General features: G+C 49.4%; 1 protein-coding gene and 1 long non-coding RNA gene across 3 annotated transcripts; one reads left to right on the forward strand and one right to left on the reverse strand.

Moving 5' to 3' along the window:
* Positions 1–9503: 9503 nt before the first annotated feature.
* LOC121098722 lies at positions 9504–19017 on the reverse strand. Of its 2 annotated transcripts, XR_005831335.1 has the most exons (4): positions 18685–19017; positions 15393–15639; positions 12512–13029; positions 9504–9904 (listed from the first exon to the last, which is right to left on the reverse strand). It is a non-coding gene; the product is annotated as an uncharacterized LOC121098722 (long non-coding RNA). The 2 variants fall into 2 exon arrangements; XR_005831334.1 differs by lacking the exons at positions 9504–9904; positions 12512–13029 and adding an exon at positions 13243–15316 and having other exon boundaries at positions 18685–18996.
* On the forward strand, positions 16039–21173 carry IL10 (interleukin 10). Its single transcript, XM_040617013.1, has 5 exons — positions 16039–16428; positions 17843–17905; positions 18214–18366; positions 19089–19154; positions 19447–21173. The coding sequence occupies exons 1-5, from the start codon at positions 16270–16272 to the stop codon at positions 19537–19539; spliced, it is 534 nt and encodes a 177-aa protein (XP_040472947.1). The 5' UTR covers positions 16039–16269; the 3' UTR covers positions 19540–21173.
* The last annotated feature ends 1625 nt before the right edge of the window (positions 21174–22798 follow it).

Raw genomic sequence — 22798 nt, forward strand, 5'->3', positions numbered from 1 at the left:
CCTGGGAGACCTGCTCAAGGAAGATAATATCGCCTCGCTATCTTTTCTAACTAACACAGTTGTGATGCTTACGAAAATATACTTATTTTATATAGCACTTGCACATGTCTATTAAAAAAACACACTAACTAGTATCTCTTACGTGTTTCTTTTGTATTCCCCATGTGCAAGAGAAAAAAAATCAAATAAACCCGAATATTTAATAGAAGATCCCAAAAGAAGGAAAAAAAACCCCCACACCAAAACCAAAAACCAGTAAAAGATTGCATGTAAATGGACAAAGTACTTTTGAAAAATTTTCATGAGAAAAATACATACAGATAAATTAAATTTTTAAGTCTGCTGACAGAAGCAGCAGGAGGTAACTGTGAGTGAAAGCAGATCACCAAAGTCTGATCACAAAAGAAAATGCTTTCCCTCAGAAATAGCATACATCAAATGCAAGCTCTGTTAGCAATGAAAATTAAGGTTATTAATAAAACAAAAAAAAACTTTCAGAGATACATAATGGGAATACAAGGAAGCACACACAAACACATAGAGCAAAAGGATAAAATCAACATCTTACCTTGTTCTTTGATGTGGGTTCACCGGTCTCGCTGATGCCTGACCTGAAGAGCTCTGAAGACGGTGTTTTTATCCAGGTATCAGGAGGAAATAACTCTTGGATTAACTTTTGGGATTTTTCTTGCTTTTCCCAGCATGTATTTCCCTTTGTAATTTACTGAATTAATTAGCTAGTGAAAGGGACCAACTCTTTCACCCACAGGTGTTTCCCTAACCTATGGAGGCGGGAAATCTTGGCATTGCTGTATCATTTTTCATTCGGGAAGAGGGATGTGACCAAAAGGAGGGACCATCATGGGAGTTACATTCCCAAAATGCTGAGCTGGAGGGCTCCCCCCGGCACGGAGCCACGCTGCCAAGTCCCTCCTGGAGATGGGCTGTTCCCTGCTCATCACAGAGGCGCTGGGATGTGGGAAGCCGCATGGCATCACCCCTTGGGATGCCAGTGGTCCAAACACCCCAGGGTTTCTGGCAAACAGACGAAGTGGCATTACTCAGAAAGCTGGCAAGGTCTTTCTCCATCACTGTCCTGGCACATGGGGCCTTCACACTACGGGGAGGCTCTCAGGCTTGCTCCTCAGGTGGTTGGGTGCTTATCTCCATCGGCACATCCCTGGTGTTTGGAGACCGAAGATGTGCAGGTATGAGATGGTAGGGCTTTGGGATGACACAGCTCCCACCTCGGTGCCAGAAGTCACATTGTTTTCGGGAGCACAGGTGACTTGGGTGAGCATTCCGCACAGCCCAAAGCTATCGCCTTGCAGAAGGGCAGAAATTTCACTCAAACCTTTAAAAGACCACCAGCCCAGAGGCAGCGGGGGCGTTCTACCTGCCAGCAAAGACCTGGACCACACAGGCTATGGTCACCCTGCCACAGGCATTAGCTGCTGAGCAAAACTGATGCAGCCAAGGTCCTTGAGCGAACCAGGTATGTTCTCATACCAACATTTCAGATCCAGGCTGTCCCCAAGGAACTAGGGTTTGCCAGCTGGGGCATGTTGTCACATGAAAGTGGCAGTACTGGTGCAAAAGGCAGGCTGGTTCACCACGCTGTTGGCTCTGAAGTTAGTTTGGTTGCTTCTGTAACCCCTCTGGAGGTAGCTCAGTTCAGTCTACAAGCAAAAATGAGCAGTCAAAAAAACTTCTTGGGCTCCCTGTACCCAGAAGGGAAAGTCAGAGGGACTTGGAGGGCATGGAGGTGGAGAAGGCACCCCTTTAACCTCACAGCCAACCTCTGGGGCAGCCACAATGCTCCGGGCGAGAGCAGCAGCCTGACCGTGTGCCTGTAGCAACGCAGGTGTATCTTGTGTGCCGCTGCCTGTGGGCCAGGGCTGTTCTACAAAGTTTTGCTGGGTGAGTAATTCATTGATAACCAAGCTCAATCTTGAGCATATATCAGTCATCAGGGGAGGACTAAACAAATAGATTTTATGCCCAGGCTAGTCATAGTATTGCATTCAGTATTGCTGAAACGACCTCAAATACACCAAACATGCCTCCTCCTTCATCCCTGTAAGGCAGCCAAAAGGCAGGTCCAAATCTGCAGCAGGTTGCATTTGCCCTTGCTGAGGTGTCGGAGGGCTCCTCAGCAGCACAAGGCTGCTACTCTCTGCCTTCCTCTCCCAATTCCCAGCTGCTGCCTCTAATTGCAGTAAAAGTTTTGCTTGGAGCAGAGGAAGAGGCACCGGCACCGTTCCCAGGCAGCCTGGTGCACACCCAGCCTCGGTGAGGAAATGGGCAAAGAGGCAATAAGTTCTTACTTAATTATGTAAATTAGAGATGAGAAGAAGGGATTTTTAATATTTTTTTTTTCTCCTTTTGGTAACTGAATTGACACTCAAGGCAGGTCAACCAAATGCCAGCAGGCAAGAAACAGTCATGGGCTAAAGATTGCCAGCCAGGCTGGTGGAGGAAAGATGCCGGGATGCTGTGGGACCAGGAGTGAAATGTTGTGTATTATCAGGATCCAGGGCCTTGCTCATTCCAGACTCTGCGTTGTCCTGGGGCGTCCTGTGGCCCCTCTGTCCTGCTGCTGCCCTCTTGTGAAGCACCCTCCCTGCAAGGGCAAGGAGGAGAAGAACCGCATGAGAGTGGGGGAGACAGTCCAGACAGGTTTCTAGTTTTGTTTTTTAAGTCTGTGTGCAATGATGGTAATGGATTGTCCCAAGTGCCGGACCTGGGGGAGGTCCGAAACCCTGGCTTTTTGGAGCAGATGGGATGGCATCAGCAGGGACCTCAGTACGTGTTGGACCAAGTCCAAATGGAAGCCAGTCACCCCAGCTTGGCTTTCCCCAGAGCCTGCCTGAGGGAGGCTCTCGCCTACCTGCCAGCTACAGCAATATGAAAATAGCCTCAATAAAACAGCAAGCCTTTTCCCATATGCTCTGGGAAGGAAGAGGAAAAGGAGAAACAGGGATTTCTGAAGCACAGTAGAGTGACGATGCAGATGAGCTCAGACAGTAAAATGGGAACGGACTCCCCCAGGCGCTCCCAGAATAATTCAGCCTTTCGCATACTGCGGCGCTGGGGTGCGTGCTGGGAGCAGGGAAGTGGTCCTCTCCCCGGGAATCCTTCCAGGCAACTCCCAGCTAATGGCAGAGGTCTCCTCCCTCAGGATTTTACAGTAGGCACGTTGTGACAGGGCACACTGAAAGTAGTTGCAACCCAAATAACAAGCAAAGGCAGCATAGAGGGTTGTTAGCTATCTGCCACCGTGGTAAGGAATTAAAAAATAAGCCACGTGTATCATTAGCTTATCTGAGAAATCATTTTTACAAAGTCCGTGGTGAGGAGCACAGCTCCTGCATGTCTCACATCAACTCAAAAAGGCACAAAAGGGGCCAAAGGGAAGATCCCAAGTGCAACCTCTTGGACCACCCCAGCTCTCAGCATCTCCAACCGCTGCCAGGACCGATGCTCAGCCTCACCCTGCCAAGCAGGCGGCCAAATCACCACCACCGCGCAGAGCTGGCGTGGCTGCTGTGGTGATGGAAACATCTCAGTAACAGCAGAAAGCACCAGACTGCTGCAGGCAAATGGCTCCTTGAAATGACTAACAAAGCAGATGTTCCTGGAGAGCCTGGGAGCGTGACAGGAGACAAGATACCTACTCACCGATGGCCGGGTACGTCAGGGAAATTCAGCAGCAGCTCCCAGCCCTGCTCCAGCATCGGGGCTGAGCCATGCCCTGTGCACCCCACTTACTGTGAGTCACCGCAGTCCTGCTTGGCATCATCCAGCACTGACCCAGTATTATTAATTTCACATATCAAAAAGATTTTGGCTTATCCTAAAAAAAAAAAAAATCCTTAAAAAAAAAAATAATCAGGCTGTTCTGATCTGAAGGAGCCACGCTGTTAAGAACTGACCACAGACACGTTAACTAGGTTTCCAGTAAAGTGTTTCAGAGTGATAATGTACCAGTTTCAATAGTGCATTTCAATGTAGTTTCATGCTGTAAGAAGATCTGATAATACTTCACAGACCATTCTTGGTTTGCCATTCTTTGTCATTACTCATTTTTCACAGCAGCTTTAGGTACACCAGTGTTTCAGATATGAGGTTGATAATGGTTTGTGCACAGGTCCCCAGAACTAGACAATGTGAATGACAGAAATGCCTCCAGTCATTTTAATAGACAAAAAGTCGAGACTTAATAACCAAATCCAGCAAAAATATCTGGACTCAGCAACTCTTTCTGACATCCTTCAGGAAAAGATCTGCAAAAACAGATTCAGCCACCCGAAACAAAAATGCTTGTAGGCTTTTACATCTCTCCTGGTAGTACTGTAGCTTACCAAAACCCCTGCCAAGGAACGTAATTCTGCTTCCACCAGCAGAGGAAAATGTTTCCACTTGGTTTTTATGCAGTGGAGTAATTTCTGAGATACTTGCAGTGGTGTAAATCATCAGACAGCCCTGCCTTAATCATAGCCGGGTGCTAATGGGAAGATTGACTGCAGCAGTGGTGCTGTGCTGCAGCTCTGAGTAGTTCCCAGCACCTGAAACACCAGAGGTTTAATTGTCACACAGTCACCTGGCCCTCCCCTCCAGAGCCCATTTCAAACCTCGTTTGGACAAGTGCCCGTCCCGCACCATCCTCTCCAAACCCAGGGATTCACACCGGCACCCAGCTGGGTGTCACCCGCCCCGGCGTCACTCTTTCCATTAGCTTCTGCACGGACACGCTTTGCTCTTCGTGACGGAAATGTGTTCCACGGCTGCCAGCGTCCTCTCCTAGCTTCTGAAAATCTGGCCGCTCTTCACCATCTTAATTAGCGCAGTTCATTATCGTCAGAAACCAGGGGCTGGTTACCCAGCAGGCTTGCCAGCCCTGCTGCTTGCGCAGCCCCAGCTCTGCAGTGCTGCTGACAAAATTAAAAATCTCTTTTCCTCAGTAAACTCTCCCAGGACTTCAGGATAGCCTGGGAGAGTGTCCTGCACCCTGAGACAATGCCTGAATCATCCTGATTTGGGACATTGCCCACAACTGTCCCTCTGGAGCTGCTTTTGCCATTTTCTGTTACCTGTAGCCCAGCCCAGGGTGTCCCCAGTGCACAGCTCATCAGAAAGGGGACAGAGCCACCTCCCCAGGAGCATCCCTCCAGTGCTGTGGGTGGCCCTGGGATCACTCTGTCCTCGCTAGATGTCCTCGACTGGGTCATGGTCAGCTCCCGGCTGCGCAGGGTTGCGCGTCATAGAAAATGACAGTGCCTCAGCCACCGCCTTCATGGAGCAGATGCGACACATCTGTGTGACTCACCAATGGCAGTGCTGCCACCAAGCCAGGATTTCACCCAAAGAGGGTAAAGAAAAATGCAAAAAAGAGTGCCTTTTTTGTTTCCTCCCCCCCCCCCCCCCCCCCCCCCAGTAAGATTCACCTTTGTGGAAGGGGAAAAGTGTGGTGGAGGATCTCATACACCGACATAGCTGTTCTGTAGAAAATCATCAACTTAGTCACCGGGGGTGGGGTGGGGGGGTGTTGAAGGTTAAATACTTGCTTCTCCTTTTTTGATAAAATGTGAAGCGTGTTTTAGTTATCATAAATGGCATCTTCCCCAAAGGGAAATGCACATGTCAGGTCTCTACAGGTTGATAATACAGCTAAAGAGCAGCTTCTACTCACTTGACTTCAACTGTCCGGCAGCTGGTTTCAACAGCCACCTCCGTGTTCTCAGCAAAGTGTGTCTTCAAAAAGTGGTGGGTCCAGCCAAAGCGCCGCTGTGCTCAAACCCAGGCAGGTGCACAAGCGGTGTGTGATGCTAAGGACCAGCCCAGGGGAGCTCAGCGCATTCCTGCTAAATTCAGGAACTGGCTGGAGAATCAAATTGCTCTTGGGGAAATTCCCACCCCCCCAAAACTGCAACAGCTCAGGAGTTATCGGAACGGTTCAGCAGCCCACGGCTTGGGCACGTGACTCTCTTGTGATCATTTCAGCAAGATCTCCCAGGCAGGGTGAATTTCAATGGTTTGAGTTTTTTCTTCTTTTCCCCACCAATGTTAAGGAAATTTTCTATCTCAGCAAAATTTGAGGTGTAGTTCCCTGAAAAACACTGCCCTGCCATTGAAGACAAACAGAAGCATCCACAAGAGAATGATGTAAAGCCCAACGCACATGCCAAAACGTGCGCTGGTCTCCAAACGTGCATATATTTCACAGACTCACATCTGCCAACGGAATTAAACACAGGCTGATTGAACGAGGCTTTCTCAGTTTCCAGGAGGTTTCATAAGCTTTTTGATGTGGGCATCTGACATATTAGCAATTGGGCTTCTCTAAGCAAACATAATGCTAATGTATAGAAAATGCTGAAGTACAATGAAGATTTCAAGCTGCCTAAGAAGCGCTGGCCTGCGAGGCTGCTGGGAGGACCAGCAGTTCACAGAGAAACAAATCTTTCTTGAAAGGTTTTTCTGCAGGACAGAGCTATGATCACTGACTAAGAAAAATGCCCAAGCCTATCAAATTTCCACTTCCAAAACCCACAAGTAGCCCCCACGCACATCTTCCCTGTAGAATATAGATTGTTTACTATGCTTGCTTCTAATTTATTTTTTTCCCTCTCTTGCAATTAGTACTACAATCATAATTCTCATTACCAGCCATGGTGATGCTTCGCTTGTTGCTGCAGTCCTGGGGGGCTCCCATGGACACTGGGTTACGCTGTTGATGGAGCAAGGTGGCCCCTTGGAAAGTGGGCATCTAAAAGAAAGAGACATGAGACAGAGGACCAGAGAGGAGACACAAATTTGCCACATTTGAAGAAAACAGCTCATTCCAAGGATAGGGATTTTCCATAGTGAGCCTGAGGATCTCCAGCTGAAGCCCGTGGATGGTGCCGCAACTCTAGAAGAGTTTGTGCAGGCAGTTCTGGGGTGCTGTTCCCCACCAACGGGCTCTTCTTCAGAAAAGGCTTGCTAATGTTTAGAAAACTAAAGCTGAAGTTCTTTACTTGGAAAATTCAAATGAACAGTCCCAGAAAACGGCAGCAGTTCCCAGGCACTCTCAGCAGCACGCGGAGATACAGAGTCACACAGAACGGCACGTGCGTGGTTATTGGGGGAACCATCTGCGCTCCCGGGTCACAAAGTGCAGCCAGGGCACGAGAGATGCTTCGTGCCAAAATACCAAACTATGTCCACCTCCTGCAAAGCTTCAGGCTTTGGATGGCCTGGCTTTTCACATAATCACAGCGATGCCCTGGAGGGAAGAGAAACACCCATCATGTAGGCTGCCACTGCCACGGAGAGTGATGCCACCGAGAGCGATGCCACCGGCAACACTGGCACCGAGAGCGATGCCACGGGCAGTGCTGGCACCGAGAGCGATGCCACCAGCAACACTGGCACCGAGAGCGATGCCACGGGCAGTGCTGGCACCGAGAGCGATGCCACCAGCAACACTGGCACTGAGAGCGATGCCACCGGCAGTGCTGGCACCGGGCGCCAGGCAGCAGCGTAGCCAGTACCAGACCCTGCTCTGCTGAAGTGCATGTCCCTCTCGCCCGGCTCTCCTGTTCCTCCCATCCTTATTTTTGGAAGGACTAAAAACCGATGGGATAGCAAAAGTCACACAGAGCGTTTTTTACAGCACCTGGGCTTGGCCTGAGGTTTGAGCCAGCGAGCGAGCCGGCTGTCCCACACAGCGCTCGGGTTTGCCCGGGAGCACCAAATGTGCTGATGGTGCAGGCAATAAATGATGCCTAATAGAGGAGAAACTGAGTGCTCGCTGCTATCAGCTCCATTTTTAAATTATCTGGGGAGCAAATGAATCACTCCAATAGCCAGTCAGCACTGTCATAGATTTAGCTTTCACCAAAACTGAAACTTATGTTTCAGTAAATTCACTGTGGATTCTGTACATAACCCAGCTCTTAAACTCAGGTTTCGGTTTTGGCTGGGTTAATATTGCCTTGGGTACATATTAACTCGGGACTTGAATCAGTCTCAATTTCACAACCATGAGGGGCCAAATCTGGTTTCGCTGGCGCTGGAGGCATGTGAACCCACACGGAGGCACCCCGGGAGCCCTGCCTGCTCCAGCCCCAGCCCGAGGGCAGAGAGGGACTGGAGGGGAAAGACAGCAAAAAGGGCTCTTGCTGCCAAGTCACAGCCGCTCGGCTCCCTGCTCCCTCCCTTATTTGATAATACGTGGCCTGTGGAAATGAGCAAAAACCAGGCAAAGTGGCACCAAATCCCCTGGAGCAGGCATGAGGACAAGCCCACGCTGGGAAGTCTCCTGCGCTGTTCTCCCACCTCCTGTTTGCTTAATTCCTTCCATCCAGGCTGGCCTGGCAGAGGTGCATCCCTCCCCGCGCTGGAGCCGCACAGCCGCCCCCCAGCTCATCCAGCAAGGCGGCTTAATGAAGGACACTACCACTCGCCTAACGAGGAGCAACGCAGAGCTCAGGCACCACAAACAGTGCCCCAAGCAAAAGTCCTGGGGGGCAAAACCGTCAGGGCGCCCGGGGAGGATTTAGGGGGTGCAAGCTGCCCCGTGAGCGGTAGCTGCGGGGTAAGAGCACGGTCTGCCCGGACTGATCAGGATGATTTCTCCCCTGAGCTCTGCAGGGTGGCTGGAGGAGAAGCTGGGAGGGAAAAGCGCTGTCTTCTGGTAAATTCAAGGTGCTGCGCAGGAGGTGTGCGGGCAGAGCCACCGCTGCCGTGAGCACGCCCTGCAAGGGGCCATGCACAGCACCCGATCCCCCACGGAAACAGCTTCGGCCCCGGGATGAGCAGGAGCTGCCACGCGGCTGCCCCAGGGCTCCGCCAGCCTCCCCGGGACACAACCCCACGCACCAGGTGCGTACTGAGACCTGCGTGTCCCCAGAGCCCCAAAGGGTTTGTCCCACCCCAAGCCTTGCACTGTCCTCAGTGGCAGGAGAGCCCCCTCTTTCACCATCCATCACAGCCACCGTTTGCTTCTGGGTATAAATTCCCGGAAAATCATGCTATGAGGCAAGGTTAATTTGTCCAGAGGTTTATCCTGTTATCAGCCCCCCCGTACAGCTCTGCCCTGGCCCCAGCACACACGGGGAGCACCGGCGTGTCCGTGGGACATCAGCGTTCCTACCGCAGCCCGGGCAGACCCATGCAAGCAGGACGAGCCCTCTGCTAACCAGAGCACCCTCTCAGCTCGGTGGAAAACTGAAGACTCAGTCACCTGCTGCACATTCCCCCACTGCACAAAGAAATCAGCAAAATCCCTTAAATCAGGGGCTTTGCCAGGTTGTAACTCTTACATTTGACTATATTTTCAGCAAACACACTGCCAGGCTCTTCCAAGGAGCAGGTGATGAACTGCCAGTCTCCTTTCCTGACAAGCAGCGGACAGCTAGCAGGGGAAGTTCACTCCAGATCCTTCTTCTTTTTTTTTTTTTCTTTTCTTTTTTTTTTTCTTTTTTTTTTCTCTTTTTTTTTCTTTTTTTTTCTTTTTTTTTTTTTTGTAATACCATTTTCAGTGAAAGGGGGTTTCCACCATCCAGGTTCATCTCCCACTTCCTAGTTACAGCCCTCAAAAGCTAATGGAAAGCAATAAGCAAAAAGGGACATAAGAGCCTGATCCCATTACTGAAGGAAACCTTCCTCAGACTTCCACAAAAAGATAAATCCTGGGCAAATTGCCGAAGAAGTGCAGTGAGACCGGTGCTGAGCAGGAGCGGAGCAGACAGCCCAGCTCCCATGGAGGGAAGCAGGTGTTACCCCCGGGCACAATGACATCTCAGTAATAGCTTTTCAGTTACTGAATTCTACTGCTTTCATAACTCAAGTTCACATTTGCTTTGGGTCTCTGTAATTAGGATACCTTGCAGGAGAAACAGCCAGTTTGTATCACTCCCTGTAAAAAAAAAAAAAAAAAAAAAGAAAAGAAAAAGAGAGAGAAAACAGAAGGGAGATCTGAACACAGAGGTAGAAAATCTAAACAAAATACGTAAACCTCTTTGAAACCTCCAAAAAGCACATCTGATGGATCATTTTTTAATCAAAAAATCTCTGCTTACGTAGGCGAAGTCAAACTATGATCATTCTTTCCCCGCCTACCTGTGGCACAGCCCGAGGCGCACCCTCTGCTGAGGCTGTTAATTAGAAATTCCTCAACTTAAAATAAACAGATTCACCGAGAGGAAAAAACTTCTAGTAATTCTGTTTTATTGCTTTTTCACTGAAAGGGCAGTGGTGTCAGCAAGAGCCTCCGGGCTGACAATTCTGGGAATTTGCATCACGAAACTTGTTCACTTTGGCGTCTGGGGGGGTTCTGAGATGCCAGGTCCAAGTGCAGCCACCGCTGTCACTTCGCTGGTTAAGTAACGCACCAGCTCAGACCCCGGCTTCAGCCTGTACAGAACGGGGAGTCCCAGGACTCATGGTGTTATCACACTAATGATTTCGGAGCAGAAAGCCACAGCGGGGGCACGCAGGGAAATCCCCAGGCAGCGCCGGAGATGCTGCAGCATCCCTCACGGCACCGGGGATGACCCGCCATCACGTGCCGTCACGTGCGGCATCGCCAGTTGCGGCATGTGCTTATCTGCGTGTTGCAGAGTGGAAAAGAAAACCCGGGATTTCTCAACCCACAGCATGAGCTGCTGGGCACCGTACAAAAAAAAAAAAAAACAACAAAAAACCACCCCGAAACTCCACTGCGTGAGTGACCCAGCGTGGTGTTTGGCTTCAGGCCGAGGGTCCTGCTGCTGATGTGGAAAGTGAGTGAAGATGCCTCTGTAATCCACCCCGACGGTCACGTTACACTTCCGAGCAACTGGTTTGCATTATCTGATTTCTCAAACCATGATAAACAGTTCCTGTCTTACGACCATTCATAACTATAAATAGTTTGGATTTGTATTATTGGTCAGAGTGTCGATGCTAAATCATGAAAGACAATATTGACCAGAAGATCCACACAGCCCAGTAAAACCAAAACTAGGAAAAAGAAACTCATCAAAACAGCACTTGTGAAATGACCTGTTCAAGACAGGGGTTGCTCAAAACTGCCTCTGTAGAATGTTAAAAAAAAAATAAATAAAAAGGCAGTGCAAGAGATATTTGGGTGAGTCAAAATGGACCATGTATTCAGGATTTTTTTGCCTACTTTTACCTTCTTAACTTCCCTGCAAACGAACTCATCTGAGATAGCTTCATTAGAATCATAGAAGTGTTTAGGTTGGAAAAAGCCTTAAAGATCGTCCAGTCCAGCCATCAACCCAGCACTGCCAAGGCCACCACTAACCCATGTCCCTGAGTGCCACATCTACATGTCATTTCAACACCTCCAGGGATGCTGACTGCACCACATCCCTGCGCAGCCTGTTCTGATGCTTGACAAGCCTTTTGATGAAGAGGTTTTTTTTTCCTCATATTTAATCTAAACCACCCTTGGTGCAACTTGAGGCCATTTCGTCTCATCCTAGTGCTTGTCACTTGGGAGAAGAGACCGACCCCCGCCTTGCTACAGCCCCTGTCAGGCAGTTGGAGAGAGGGGTCAGGTCCCCCCCCCCTTCTCCTCCTCTCCTGGCTGAACACCCCCGGTTCCCTCAGCTGTTCCTCACCAGACTTATGGTCCAGCCCCTGCACCAGCCCCGTTGCCCATCTCCGGACACGCTCCAGCCCCTCAATGTCTTTCTTGCAGTGAGGGACCCACAGCCGAACAGGGCATCTGAGGTGCAGCCTCACCAGGGCTGAGCACAGGGGGACCATCACTGCCCTGGTCCTGCTGGCCACACTGTTTCAGGTACAAGCCAGGATGCTGTTGGCCTCCTTGGCCACCTGGGCACACTTCTGGCTCATGTTTAGCCGGCCACCAACCAGCCCCTCCAGGCCCTTTTCCTCCAGGCAGCTTTCCAGCCCCTCTGCCCCAAGCCCGTGGCGGTGCATCCTCCCTGCTAGCTTGGAGCACACGCTCCCCACTCCCTGAAATGCCAGCGCCGAGATCTCATCAGTGTCTACATGGTCAGAAACAGGACGGGACAGTGAGCATAAGAATATCCCTGCCAACAACTTATTTCAGGAGAAAAGAAAAAGAGAAGAAAGGTAATAACACCTCTGTTTGTATCCGGTCCCTTGCAGAGGGGTGAGGGCAGCATCCTTCACCTGGCGGATGGCCCGATCCTGCTCCAATGGGCTCCTTAGAAGACCCAGCAACAAGAGGGTATTGCAGCAGCACCACCCTCACCCACAGCTCCGCACACCCCCCGCAGAGTGGCTTGAAATGGCAAAGTATACGCAACCTGGGGGAAAAAAGCACAACTCGCTCTTCTGAGTTGGCAGAGGGCACCCTGAAGTCCCAGGGCAGGATATTAAATAGGGATGTTCTTCTCTAGCTGCTTTATAGGCTGCTGTGGACTTGCAAATATTGGGAGTTTTATGTATGCAAATAAAAAAGTACAAATATTTCTCAGTTAAGTTAATCACAAAAACACTGACTCTACAGATGGGAGGAACTCACCATTACTCGATGCTTTTATGTGATGATTCCAGCTTCATTTAGATCAAATGGAAGTTCTGGACCTGCTAAGAATTTTTATGTAAGGGTCTTTCTATGTCATATTATAAGTCACATTAGAGGTCACAGTAATGTCTTCTGTTCATGATTAGTAACCGATTTCTGGACACTTAGATGTTACAAGACAAAAAAAATGAAATTACTTAAATTTCCAAAGAGTAATTTGGGATTTACCTGTTGAGGTCAATATGAATCACATTGCAAATTTTGACAAGGCTGCTACAAAGCAGGTTTCCAGAAGTGAAAAATCTGATGTCATGCATTGCCAGCACAAAAAATTCTTGAGAAAAAAAAAAAAAAAAAGGCATCCACTTTATGCTTCACCCATCAGGAACTGTTAGTCATCAGTGATGGGGCCGCTGAGAGAGCATTGCTTCAAAACTGCTCTTCACACAAGGTGAATAAAAGGCCACCAAGTCTCCACTTCCCCCAGAGCATCACTGGCCGCAGATGTCCCAGATCTGAAGGGATGAGAAATGGGAAATTTTTGAAAAGGAAAGAAAGAAACACACCATTATGATAGCCTGGAAACCTGGGGGATCCTCCAAGCTCTATCTAGAACAGATAGTGCTTAAAATGCACAATGTTTCTTTGTCTGAAAGCAATGGCAGAGACCAAGAAGGAAAAAAAAAATCAAAAAAATAAAAAAGTAAAAACTTGCTCACATAATAGCTTGCCAACATAAGCAAGGCTACACACATAGGCAGCCCCTTTTAACAAGAACCATGAGATGCCACCCGGCTCCAGAGGACAGGACCCCTGAAGACCCCCGAGCCCCAGCCCTGCACGTGCAGGGTCAGCCAGCACAGGTTGCTCAGGACCATGTCCAGGACCAACCTTTCCTCCTGGCACACTGTGGGGGAAAAGCATTTCCCTCGATGCCTCTGTTTTACAGCAGAAACATAATTCTGCTGTCCTGCTGAGCATCTCCTGTGAACCTGCCGCTCTTAGAAGTTTGTGGGAGGTGGGGTAAAAATGTGTGAATGGCTTTTGAGTAACACGCTTTCCTTCCTGAAATGATCTTCTTGGCAAACATGAAAGCTGTTTCCTAAAGGTTTAGAAATACACCCACATCCCCCGGACACTCTTTAGGAAAAGGTGCTTTATTCATTCATGCAACCACTCCGTAGTACTTGCAGAGTCAATGCCTTTCCACAGCAGTAAGCAAGAATGAGTCAGAGTGAAACTGCACCGTCAAGATCTCTGACACGGCAAAGGAAATACAGGTAAACAGAGCAGAGTATCATCCGTGCGCAGGCTAGAGTTTCCTTTGTGGAATGGACACATCTGGCTTACGCTCGTACCAAAAAAAAACCACAAAAAAATAAACGCAAAAAAAAAAACCAGGTTCCAAAACAAGGAGGAGGGAATTGCACAAGGCAGAGAACTGCTCTGCACACTCTGGATGTCAAAGTGAAATGACTTCATGGGGACCCACAGGTTGTTCAAAATAAGAGAAGGTTAGAAACGAGCAGGCAGGAAGGAAGGAGGGCTCCCGGTGCCGTGCTGGAGGGGATTCCCGTGTGCCCAAAGCCCCTTTGCTTAGCATCCCACAAAAATACCGGCACCTAAACCTACTGCTGAGGATGAGGAGTGACCACTCCGCTGCAGGGGAGCCGGTTTGCAGAGCCCAGGGCTGCATCCTCCACCGAAGGGCATGGGTTTAGCTCCGGGCTTCGGTCCAGGGCTGCATGCAGCCCTGCTCCAGGGCACTGGCTCCTGACAGCATCGCACCTGCTGACCTCACCACATCAGTTTTGGTGCCCTGATGACACTGCACCAGCCAGCCAAGTCTGGCAGTGAAGCTTTCTTGACCCGTGGCAGATTTGAGTTAAGCTAAAGGGTGCAAAAAACTCTCCCAGGGTGGGAGCCAAGGGGGAAAGCAGGGAAAGGTGGGATCCTACCAGGGGAATGGGTCAGGTTTAAAACTACTTGGTTTTGTCTGAGCCACCTGCTGCCGCTCGCTCTGCTCCTTTCTCATAGCTTCTGTTGGCAGTCAAGAGGAAAAAACACCTGGCTGCGTTAGGGCAGGGGAAGAAAGGACGGCGACCAGATCCGCTGTGATTCAGATGAACTAGTGTGCCTGCAGTGATTCACCGGGACCAGGCTTCCTCATCTCCTCAGAAAGAGGCAACATCAACAACAAAAGGAAAACAAATCAGAACACAAAACCCCAGATCGTTTCTGCCTCCAACCCTTTGATTACTAATATTTCATCCCCTTCACTCTTACTCATACATACGTTCACCGAACATGCCTCTCTCTTTCTCCTAAAAATAAAATTTCCAAAATCTAAATACATGGAAACCAACACTTGGCATTTTCCAGCTTTTTTTTTTTTTTTAACAAGTTCCTTCACAGAGGTTTGCAAATTCAACTTAGAAGAAATTCAGTTCGGTGAATGAAATGAAAAGTGATTTGTCCAAAGCAATGCATTGCAGGCAGCCTGGGAAAAGCACACTAGTTCAAGATAACACGGGAGCTTTCAGGGAAAATCCTCCAATTTCAGGAAAGCTGAACTCATCTCCACTTTCTCCTTCTTGGATTTTCACATTTGTCAGTGAAATCTTTATCACAAGGAAGCAGGGGCGAGTGTACTTGTATATATAGAATAAGAGCAGGGAAACGGAAAAGGAGATGTCAGAGATGGTAGTTTTATCAGAGCTGGGACAATAAGGCTCAGCTAAGCCAGTACACCCAGTTCACGGAGTCACCGCTGGGTTGCTTGGATGAGGCTCGTGTCCATCTCTAGGAAATGAAATCGGATTAAATAACCAGAAACACAACTATTTGTGACTCGCTTATACACTTTAACACCACTCACCGATGTGGACGTAGTAGCTCCCACGGCACAAACCCTGTGCCGGGTGAGCAGCCAGGCAGCCGAGCACCAGCCCTGAGGGCCCTGAGCATCCCCAGCCGGGCTGGGCTCCTCCGCTCCATCCCAGCACCCCACAGAACTAATCCTGTTAGCGGTCAGACACACCACCAGCTGCAGTTCGGGAGCACAGCCTTTGAGCATGCTGAAGGCAGGGAGAATCCACACCAACTTCAGCAGATGTGTGCATTAACTGGAAAAAAAACAAAACAAAACAAAAAGTTAACATTTATTATGTGTATTCTCAGTATTGCATTAGAATGCCAAAGAAGGAGACGGTGTGTTATTAGAGGTTCATCAAAAGCAATGCTGCTGAATTATGCATGATGCTGGGGATCCTAAGGGCAGGTTTGATACAAAGCTTTAAAAATAGAAACACTTTTTTTTCCCCTGACAGTAGGGCATTCATCTGAAAATAAAAAGTCATGGTGAGAATGCAGAAGTAACCTCACACACAGCACCTTTTCTTCTTTGCATTGTATCTGAAGCTTTCCTCTTTAGCCACATTTAAATTTACAAGAAGCAAGCAATGAAAAAAAAATGCAGAGTCTAAGCACAAAAGATTTGATGGGGTGTGAGGAGAGGAGGGGGGTCGAGAGAACAGGAAACCCAAGTTGACGGGAAACCCAAGTGACATTTGGTTTTAATGAATGACTTAAAACCCCAATATTGCTCGCCAGGAAATGGGGAGAGGAAATTGAGCGATGTTTTGAGAGTATAAATTAGGGGCTCCATCAAGGTGAAGGCTGCAGATCTGCTCTTTACCCTCCTGTGAAATTCAGCTGAGAGCTGGACCAAGAGGCAAGCAGCCCATCTCCGCAGCATGCAAACCTGCCCAGCCCTGCTCCTGCTGCTCCTGGCTGCCAGCGCCCTGCCTGCCAGGTGCTCGCCCACCGAGCCCAGCTGCCTCCACTTCTCGGAGCTCCTGCCTGCAAAGCTCAAAGAGCTGAGGATGAAGTTTGAGGAAATTAAGGATTATTTTGTAAGTATAATCCTGCTAGTCTCTTCTTCTCGTTTTATTTTTTTGTTGTTGTTGTTTTGGTTTGTTGGGGTTTTTTTTGCAAAGTTCAGTGATTTGGATGAGGAGGAAGACAGCTTCCTCTTGGCAGAAACGATTTGGTTGTGTATTGCATTACGGGCTGGTGGGGGTGAGCAAGAGAAGTTGGGTTTCATTGCTCGCTGAGAGACAATGTGCAAAGGCTTTCTTCCTAGTTTCAATCACAATGAGCTCGAGATTTCATAATGAATCTTTGTGAGCCTGACTGGCCAGGCTTCCCCCCAAGTGTTGCAGATGAAAGTATTCACTGAATTTATAGGTAGGAAATCGTCCCTTCTGCAGGGTGACCCAGGTCCAGCCTCGCTGAAGTCAATGCTAGAAGAAAAGGGAAATCTTTTGCTACAGACTTTTTCTTTGAAACAACCACAAAAGCCTGAACATGATGTTTTATGACTAGAGAAACGCTGCAGTAACTAGCACTTGCTTCAGTGCCTGTGGGAGGTCACTGCTTTGCACAGCTGCTAGCAGGACCCCGGGGCTGCTGAGGAAGCAGTACGAGATCTACTCAGAGCACCTGGTGCACCAGGACTGATAGAGATGGTTGGTCGCATCTTTTGTTACTATTTTAACATCAGGTTGTTTTAGCAATAAAACAAGACAGTTCTCCAGATCCAACCTTAGGCTAACGTCCTGGCTTGCATTTATTATCAAACAAACACAGCCAAGACTTTAGATTTCAAGCTTGCTGTAGATCTCCCAGTTAATGTTGGGAAGGAATATTGTTAGCCTCTCAGGAAAGCTTTTAAGTAACTCGGTGCCATGGGGTGACGCTTTGGGTGTTGCCAGCCCACCCCACCGCAGCTCTCTGGGCTGCCAGAGCTGACGGTGCCACAGGGGTGCTGCAAGAACAAACACCCTCCGCAGATCCCTTCTCCCCCATTGACCGGAGACTTACAGGGATAAGGAAACCAGGGCGATTAAACCCTCCTGCCCGGGGCAGCTGGCGGGCAGACAGGCTGGGGGGGAGGGGTACCTCGCCCCAGGGGCTGCCCTGAGTTTGACACCCATCTGAGGAGGGATGCGGTTTGCATCAGCGCTCTTACACAAACACCCTTTGCAGGAGTTGCACAGGAATGAAATCAAGGGCAGGGAAGTCTGTGATTTTGTTACCTTGCTGCCTCGACTGAGCGGTGGTTGCACTGCAAGGTCCCCAACCCGAGCAGTGGTGACTCCTGTGCCTGGCGTCACCGCGCTGTGCACGCAGGTGGGCTGGCTGCTCTTTGCCTTTGCTTCAGCCGGACCGTCAATGCAAAGCAGCGAAACGACCGTTTGGCAAAGGCAAAGGGAGAAGTGTTGACGGCCCGACTAAAGCTCACGTTTCCATTGCATCCTTCCACAGCAATCGAAAGATGATGAACTCAGCATCCAGCTGCTCAGCTCTGAACTGCTAGATGAATTTAAGGTAAGAGTGATAACTCTCATCTAAGTCCCTTATCCTTCTTCATCCCTTGGCCAGTGTTTTGTAAGAAAGGAAGCAGATAGGAAATCAGGGCATTTCCCAATGTCACACAAGGTCAGTTCTCCAGCCCAGCAGTGACACGTGCGTCTGTGGCAGGGCTGACGCATGGTTCTCCCCACATTGCAGCCGCAGCCAGCAGTGCTGTCATGCTGCAAGTGCTTTGACCACCAGCACGATTTTGATTTTTAAAAACACCCACACACACCGGCACTGGTGGCTGGCCCCAACACAGTTACCTCCTCTCACCCCAGGGGACCTTTGGCTGCCAGTCAGTGTCGGAGATGATGCGGTTCTACATGGAGGAGGTGCTGCCCAGCGCCATGAGGACCAGCACGCACCACCAGCAGAGCATGGGCGACCTGGGCAACCTGCTGCTCAGCCTGAAGGCGACAATGAGGCGCTGTGTGAGTGGGGCTCAGTCATGGGGGTGGGGATGACACCAGTGCAGGGTCAGTCTCAGACCAGCAGCAGTGTGGGGAGTGGGTGCTGGGTGTTCCCAGGAGCAGGGGGTAGAAGCATGGGTATCAGGGTGGTGTAGAGGAGCAGGGCTGTGGGCTGGTAGCCCCTATAAGGATGGGGGTTCTCCTAGCCTTGGCTCTCCAGGCTTTCATCAGTTAAATAACGATGCTCAGAGACTCTGTTCACTTATTTGCAGCCAGCCTCACCTGACAGAGTCTGGCTGAGGCGATAAGGGGAGGGAGGGCAGAGGGTCCGTCCCTTACCTGGGTGCTGGAGCAGCGCGGCTCGGTGCTGATGCCTCCTGAACCCACGCCTGGGGTGGCCGTGACCCCATCGCCTGCTGCAGGCTGAGTCAGACGGGACAAACCCTGCCTGGGGCAGGGCGCACCGCAGGGCTGCCCTCACCCAGGGCTGGCTGCGAGGGGCACGGGGCTGGGAAAGGGTTCAGGATCCATGCCTCAGATCACGCCAGGCTCCTTTCATCAGTGCACGGTGCAAAGCAGCCATAGTTACTGCCCCAGCGAGCCCCATGGCCGCATGGGGGGAAGGGGAAGGTGGAGACTGGTGGGGCGGCAGTGACGAGGGGCAGGAGGAGGGGAGAGTTGCTGCCACACACCCCGGGAAGGAAACCTGTGTGGTTGAAGCCGTTGCTCTTGTCTTTTTGCAGCACAGATTCTTCACGTGCGAGAAGAGGAGCAAAACCATAAAGCACATTAAGGAGACATTCAGTAAGGTGAGGTCGCCGTTCGCGTGGCTGTGCGGAGGTGGGAGGGACCCGCTGTCCCAGTAGATTTTGCTGCTGGCTTCAACTTAGGACAGAGAACAGAACATGAAAAAAATCTGTAATGATATGAGTAACTAAGGCAGAGGAATCCAGAGCGCGATGCTTGAAGGAGCAGCCGCGGGTTCCCCAGAGGGGTGGGTAGAGAAGCTGGAGGTGCCGGTGGAAGCACAGTGTGTCTAGCGATCGCGCATCACCTAGGGCGGCACGCTCAGGCTTCAATGGGCTCTGCTCTCACCTGCAGATGAACGAGAACGGAATCTACAAAGCCATGGGAGAGTTTGACATCTTCATCAACTACATCGAAGAGTACCTGCTGATGAAGAGAAGGAAGTGAGAACCCCTACGGGGCTGCACCTTTCACACAAAATCCTGCTGATTGTTTCAGAAACCACTTTAGGCTGCAAGAGCTCACGAGAGCTTAAGTTATCTTAGGGTTCAAGCCAAGAATTACAGGTCAATAACTTCCAGATTAATGTTGTATTTAAAAGGGTCTGTTTAAACAACTGAATTTAATATTTATTACTTATAATACCTCAGTGTTTATGTTTACAATATGTTTTGAAGAAAAGTGTGATGAGTTTGTAAATACTATTTATTGTTCAATGTTTTAATACTGGTTTTAGTAGTGCTATTTTATTCATAGCTTCTAAACACCCAAAGCAGGGTTCTTCTGGGGGGCAGATAATGAGCAGAGCTTATCCTGAGTCCAATTTCACTGAGCACAGTCACCTGAGCAGGAGCAATTCCAGCTCTGAGTTCAACAAACTTTAATTTTAAGCAAATGAGAGCTCTCCTCATGCTCTATCCCTCTATTTATTTATGCAATCAAATGTCTTTATGCATAACCATGTCACTGTCTGTCACAAGTTCTGCAGCTGGAACGAGGCTCTGAAATATTCAAAATTATTCCATGGCTTTGCACTGAGCAAAACAATCGTAAACGTAACCACGGGCATTTTTTTCTCGTGTGCATGAAAAGCAATGTGGGGGAGGACCCGCACTCCTGCGAACCACGTGCAATCATGGTACAGCAGCAGATCAGTTAACCCCACACCTCTAGTCTTCAGCCTATATACTAGTCCAGGTTAAAGAAAAGTAAAAAAAGAAAATAGCAGTAAGAATGAAATGTTTGGTTCTAATAGAACTTGGCTTAAATGTTGCTAATGACTGACTTCCAGAGCTGCTGGGTCGGCCACTCTGCACTTTCTAAAGTTAATCTTACTATTCTCCAGTCTTTGATTGGGTGTTGTTGTTGTTGTTAGTTTTTCTTTTAGAAGATAGAGGGTATTTAATTAACCACCATTTTAAGGTGGCATGGGTAATTTGCATTCAAATACATGAAGCTGCGTGCAGCACTGACAATATTGGATGCTGAGCCAGAGGAAATCGCCAAAACCCAGAGGCATTTGCTTCTAATATTTAGAAGTATTAGGGCACGAATATGATGAAACACTGTCAGTTTGTTGTTTGCTTTGTAAGTTACCACTGAAAAGAGGCTATTTATACTTGATTTATTCTATTTGTACATTTATGGTGACAGAGGGGCATTCCTGCTGGCAGCCTGCCCACACGGGAACTGGTTATCCCGGAGCAAGGGCAGCCCCAAAGCGGGAACGCTGCTCCGTGTGTCGCTCCTGCTGAACGCAATCAGGTGTGTGGGCTCAAGGGCAGCGTGGCAGCCAAACACTGTAACATCTAATTTATGCTTCTTACCAGGACACATTAAGCTCCTGTTGAGCCCACTCTGTACTTGTTTTTCCACCAAACGCCTGGATTTCGGTGTTGTAGGAGAAGCAAGGACAGCCTCAGAACTGCAGCAAGAGCCCAGAGTGGTTCCACTCCTGGGGAGGTCACGCTGACGGGGGGCACCGTGCCTTGGCCACGGCTTCTGTCAATGTGTGAACTTTTGCATGGTTATCTGTATGAAAAGAAATCTTCTATTTTTGCTAATAAAGACTTCCTAATGAATACAGCCTCTGTTCTGTTCTTGCAAGTTGTTAACAGGGTTGTAAATCAGCACCAGCGCATAGCTGCTGTGCCCAGTGTCACCAGGCTGGTCACACAGATCCAGGCGAGGAGGACCACCGAGGGTGCGTTGCAGGCATTAATGACCAGGGAAGTGAGAAGACCTGAAGTCCTCACATTTAAACACAAATTTCTGACGAAATACCTGCCAGTGATTTCTTACAGTAGAGAAACACGGGCCCCACAGTACTCCATGGGTCACTCCAGCCTCTAACTCTAGCAAGTGTTTCAGCCATTGCCCTTTTCAGAGCAGCATTTACAGTCACATAACTCATTATGTGCCAAAAAGTCATCGCTAATCACCAGGGTTCAGCATCCCTGTGCCTCCCTTCCCCTGGTTTACAGGAGAGAGCACTGCTGCCTCTGTTTATCTACTGGGATGTTTTTAACTTCACATCTGCTCTCAGTCAGAGGCGGCCTTGATCCTAGATCAGACAGTAGACACTAGCTAAAAGCTAGAATAACATAAATTAACAACAGAACCGCTTGCTTGTCCTCAGGCTGGGGATTATGTACCTATGCACATGGATCCGTATGCACAGCAGCTGAATCCTGAACAAAACCGAGCTGGCACGCACGTGGGAATTAACAGCTCTGTTACTAATAAACCCGGAATTCAACCAGTGTCACCATTTCCAAACTCCAGCTCCCACCGACAGCCCGGGGCGGCTGCTGGCAGGTACTCACCTGGCCACGTTCCTGTTTCACTTTGGAGCCTCTTTTGCTTTCACTGCTCTTAGCCCTTGCCTTGCAAGTCCGGCAGACTCCAGGTGTTGCTTGGCAGCTGGGGTTCCTTTCCTAACTGCATTAGAAATGAAAAAAAATATATCAGGTAATATGATAATTTCTATACATCTGTTCCTGCCCAGACTTCAGTCCGGTGTTGGCCAGTGGAATTGCTGAATTTGCCCCAAAAGACTGTGTTCTCAGTAAAACCTGCACTTAGGGGCACTGCTCAAAGCTTCACCCCAGGCAGAGCTGGTCCACACGCTCCCCTGACCCTTCTGCACCTATTTTCCTCCCTTTTACATAACTTTTCTTCCCTAGAGAGGCAGGGAAGAGCTCTCAGGTCAAGGCAGGAGCCCCAGGACCCTTGTGAGCGACACTGGTGCCAGGACCCTGTTCTGTGCGGAGAAAAGGGCAGCATCAGCTCAGCTGTGGTGAGTTTTTCAGTAAAGCTCAGTCACTCTGGTTAAAGTAACCACAGGAAAGAAGCAAAGGGGATGCCTCTTGCTGTATAAAGGTTTCCAGTTGCCTGATGCTACAGAAGTCATCTGAATCAGAAGAAAACGGAGGCAAAGCAAGTCAGCAATCTGGACGGATCAGCTGCCTGCTGGCAGGGACATGCGTGGGAGGGGAGCTAGCACGACAGGGAGATGCAGCTCCGCTCCTCCAAAACTGGGCTGGGAATCTGGAGGGGCTGCAGAAAGGAGCCGTGGGGGTCCCAGCCAGGGACACGGGTTCACTGGGGGGAGCGAGGAACAGGAGCCTGCGGACACATAGTGCTAGATCACCGTGCAAGCCATGTGCAAAGAAGTCCATGCCATTTGTCACCACAACACAGGCAT

Source organism: Falco naumanni, chromosome 17 (assembly GCF_017639655.2).
Source record: "Falco naumanni isolate bFalNau1 chromosome 17, bFalNau1.pat, whole genome shotgun sequence".
In the NCBI taxonomy this organism is placed as follows: Eukaryota; Metazoa; Chordata; class Aves; order Falconiformes; family Falconidae; genus Falco; species Falco naumanni.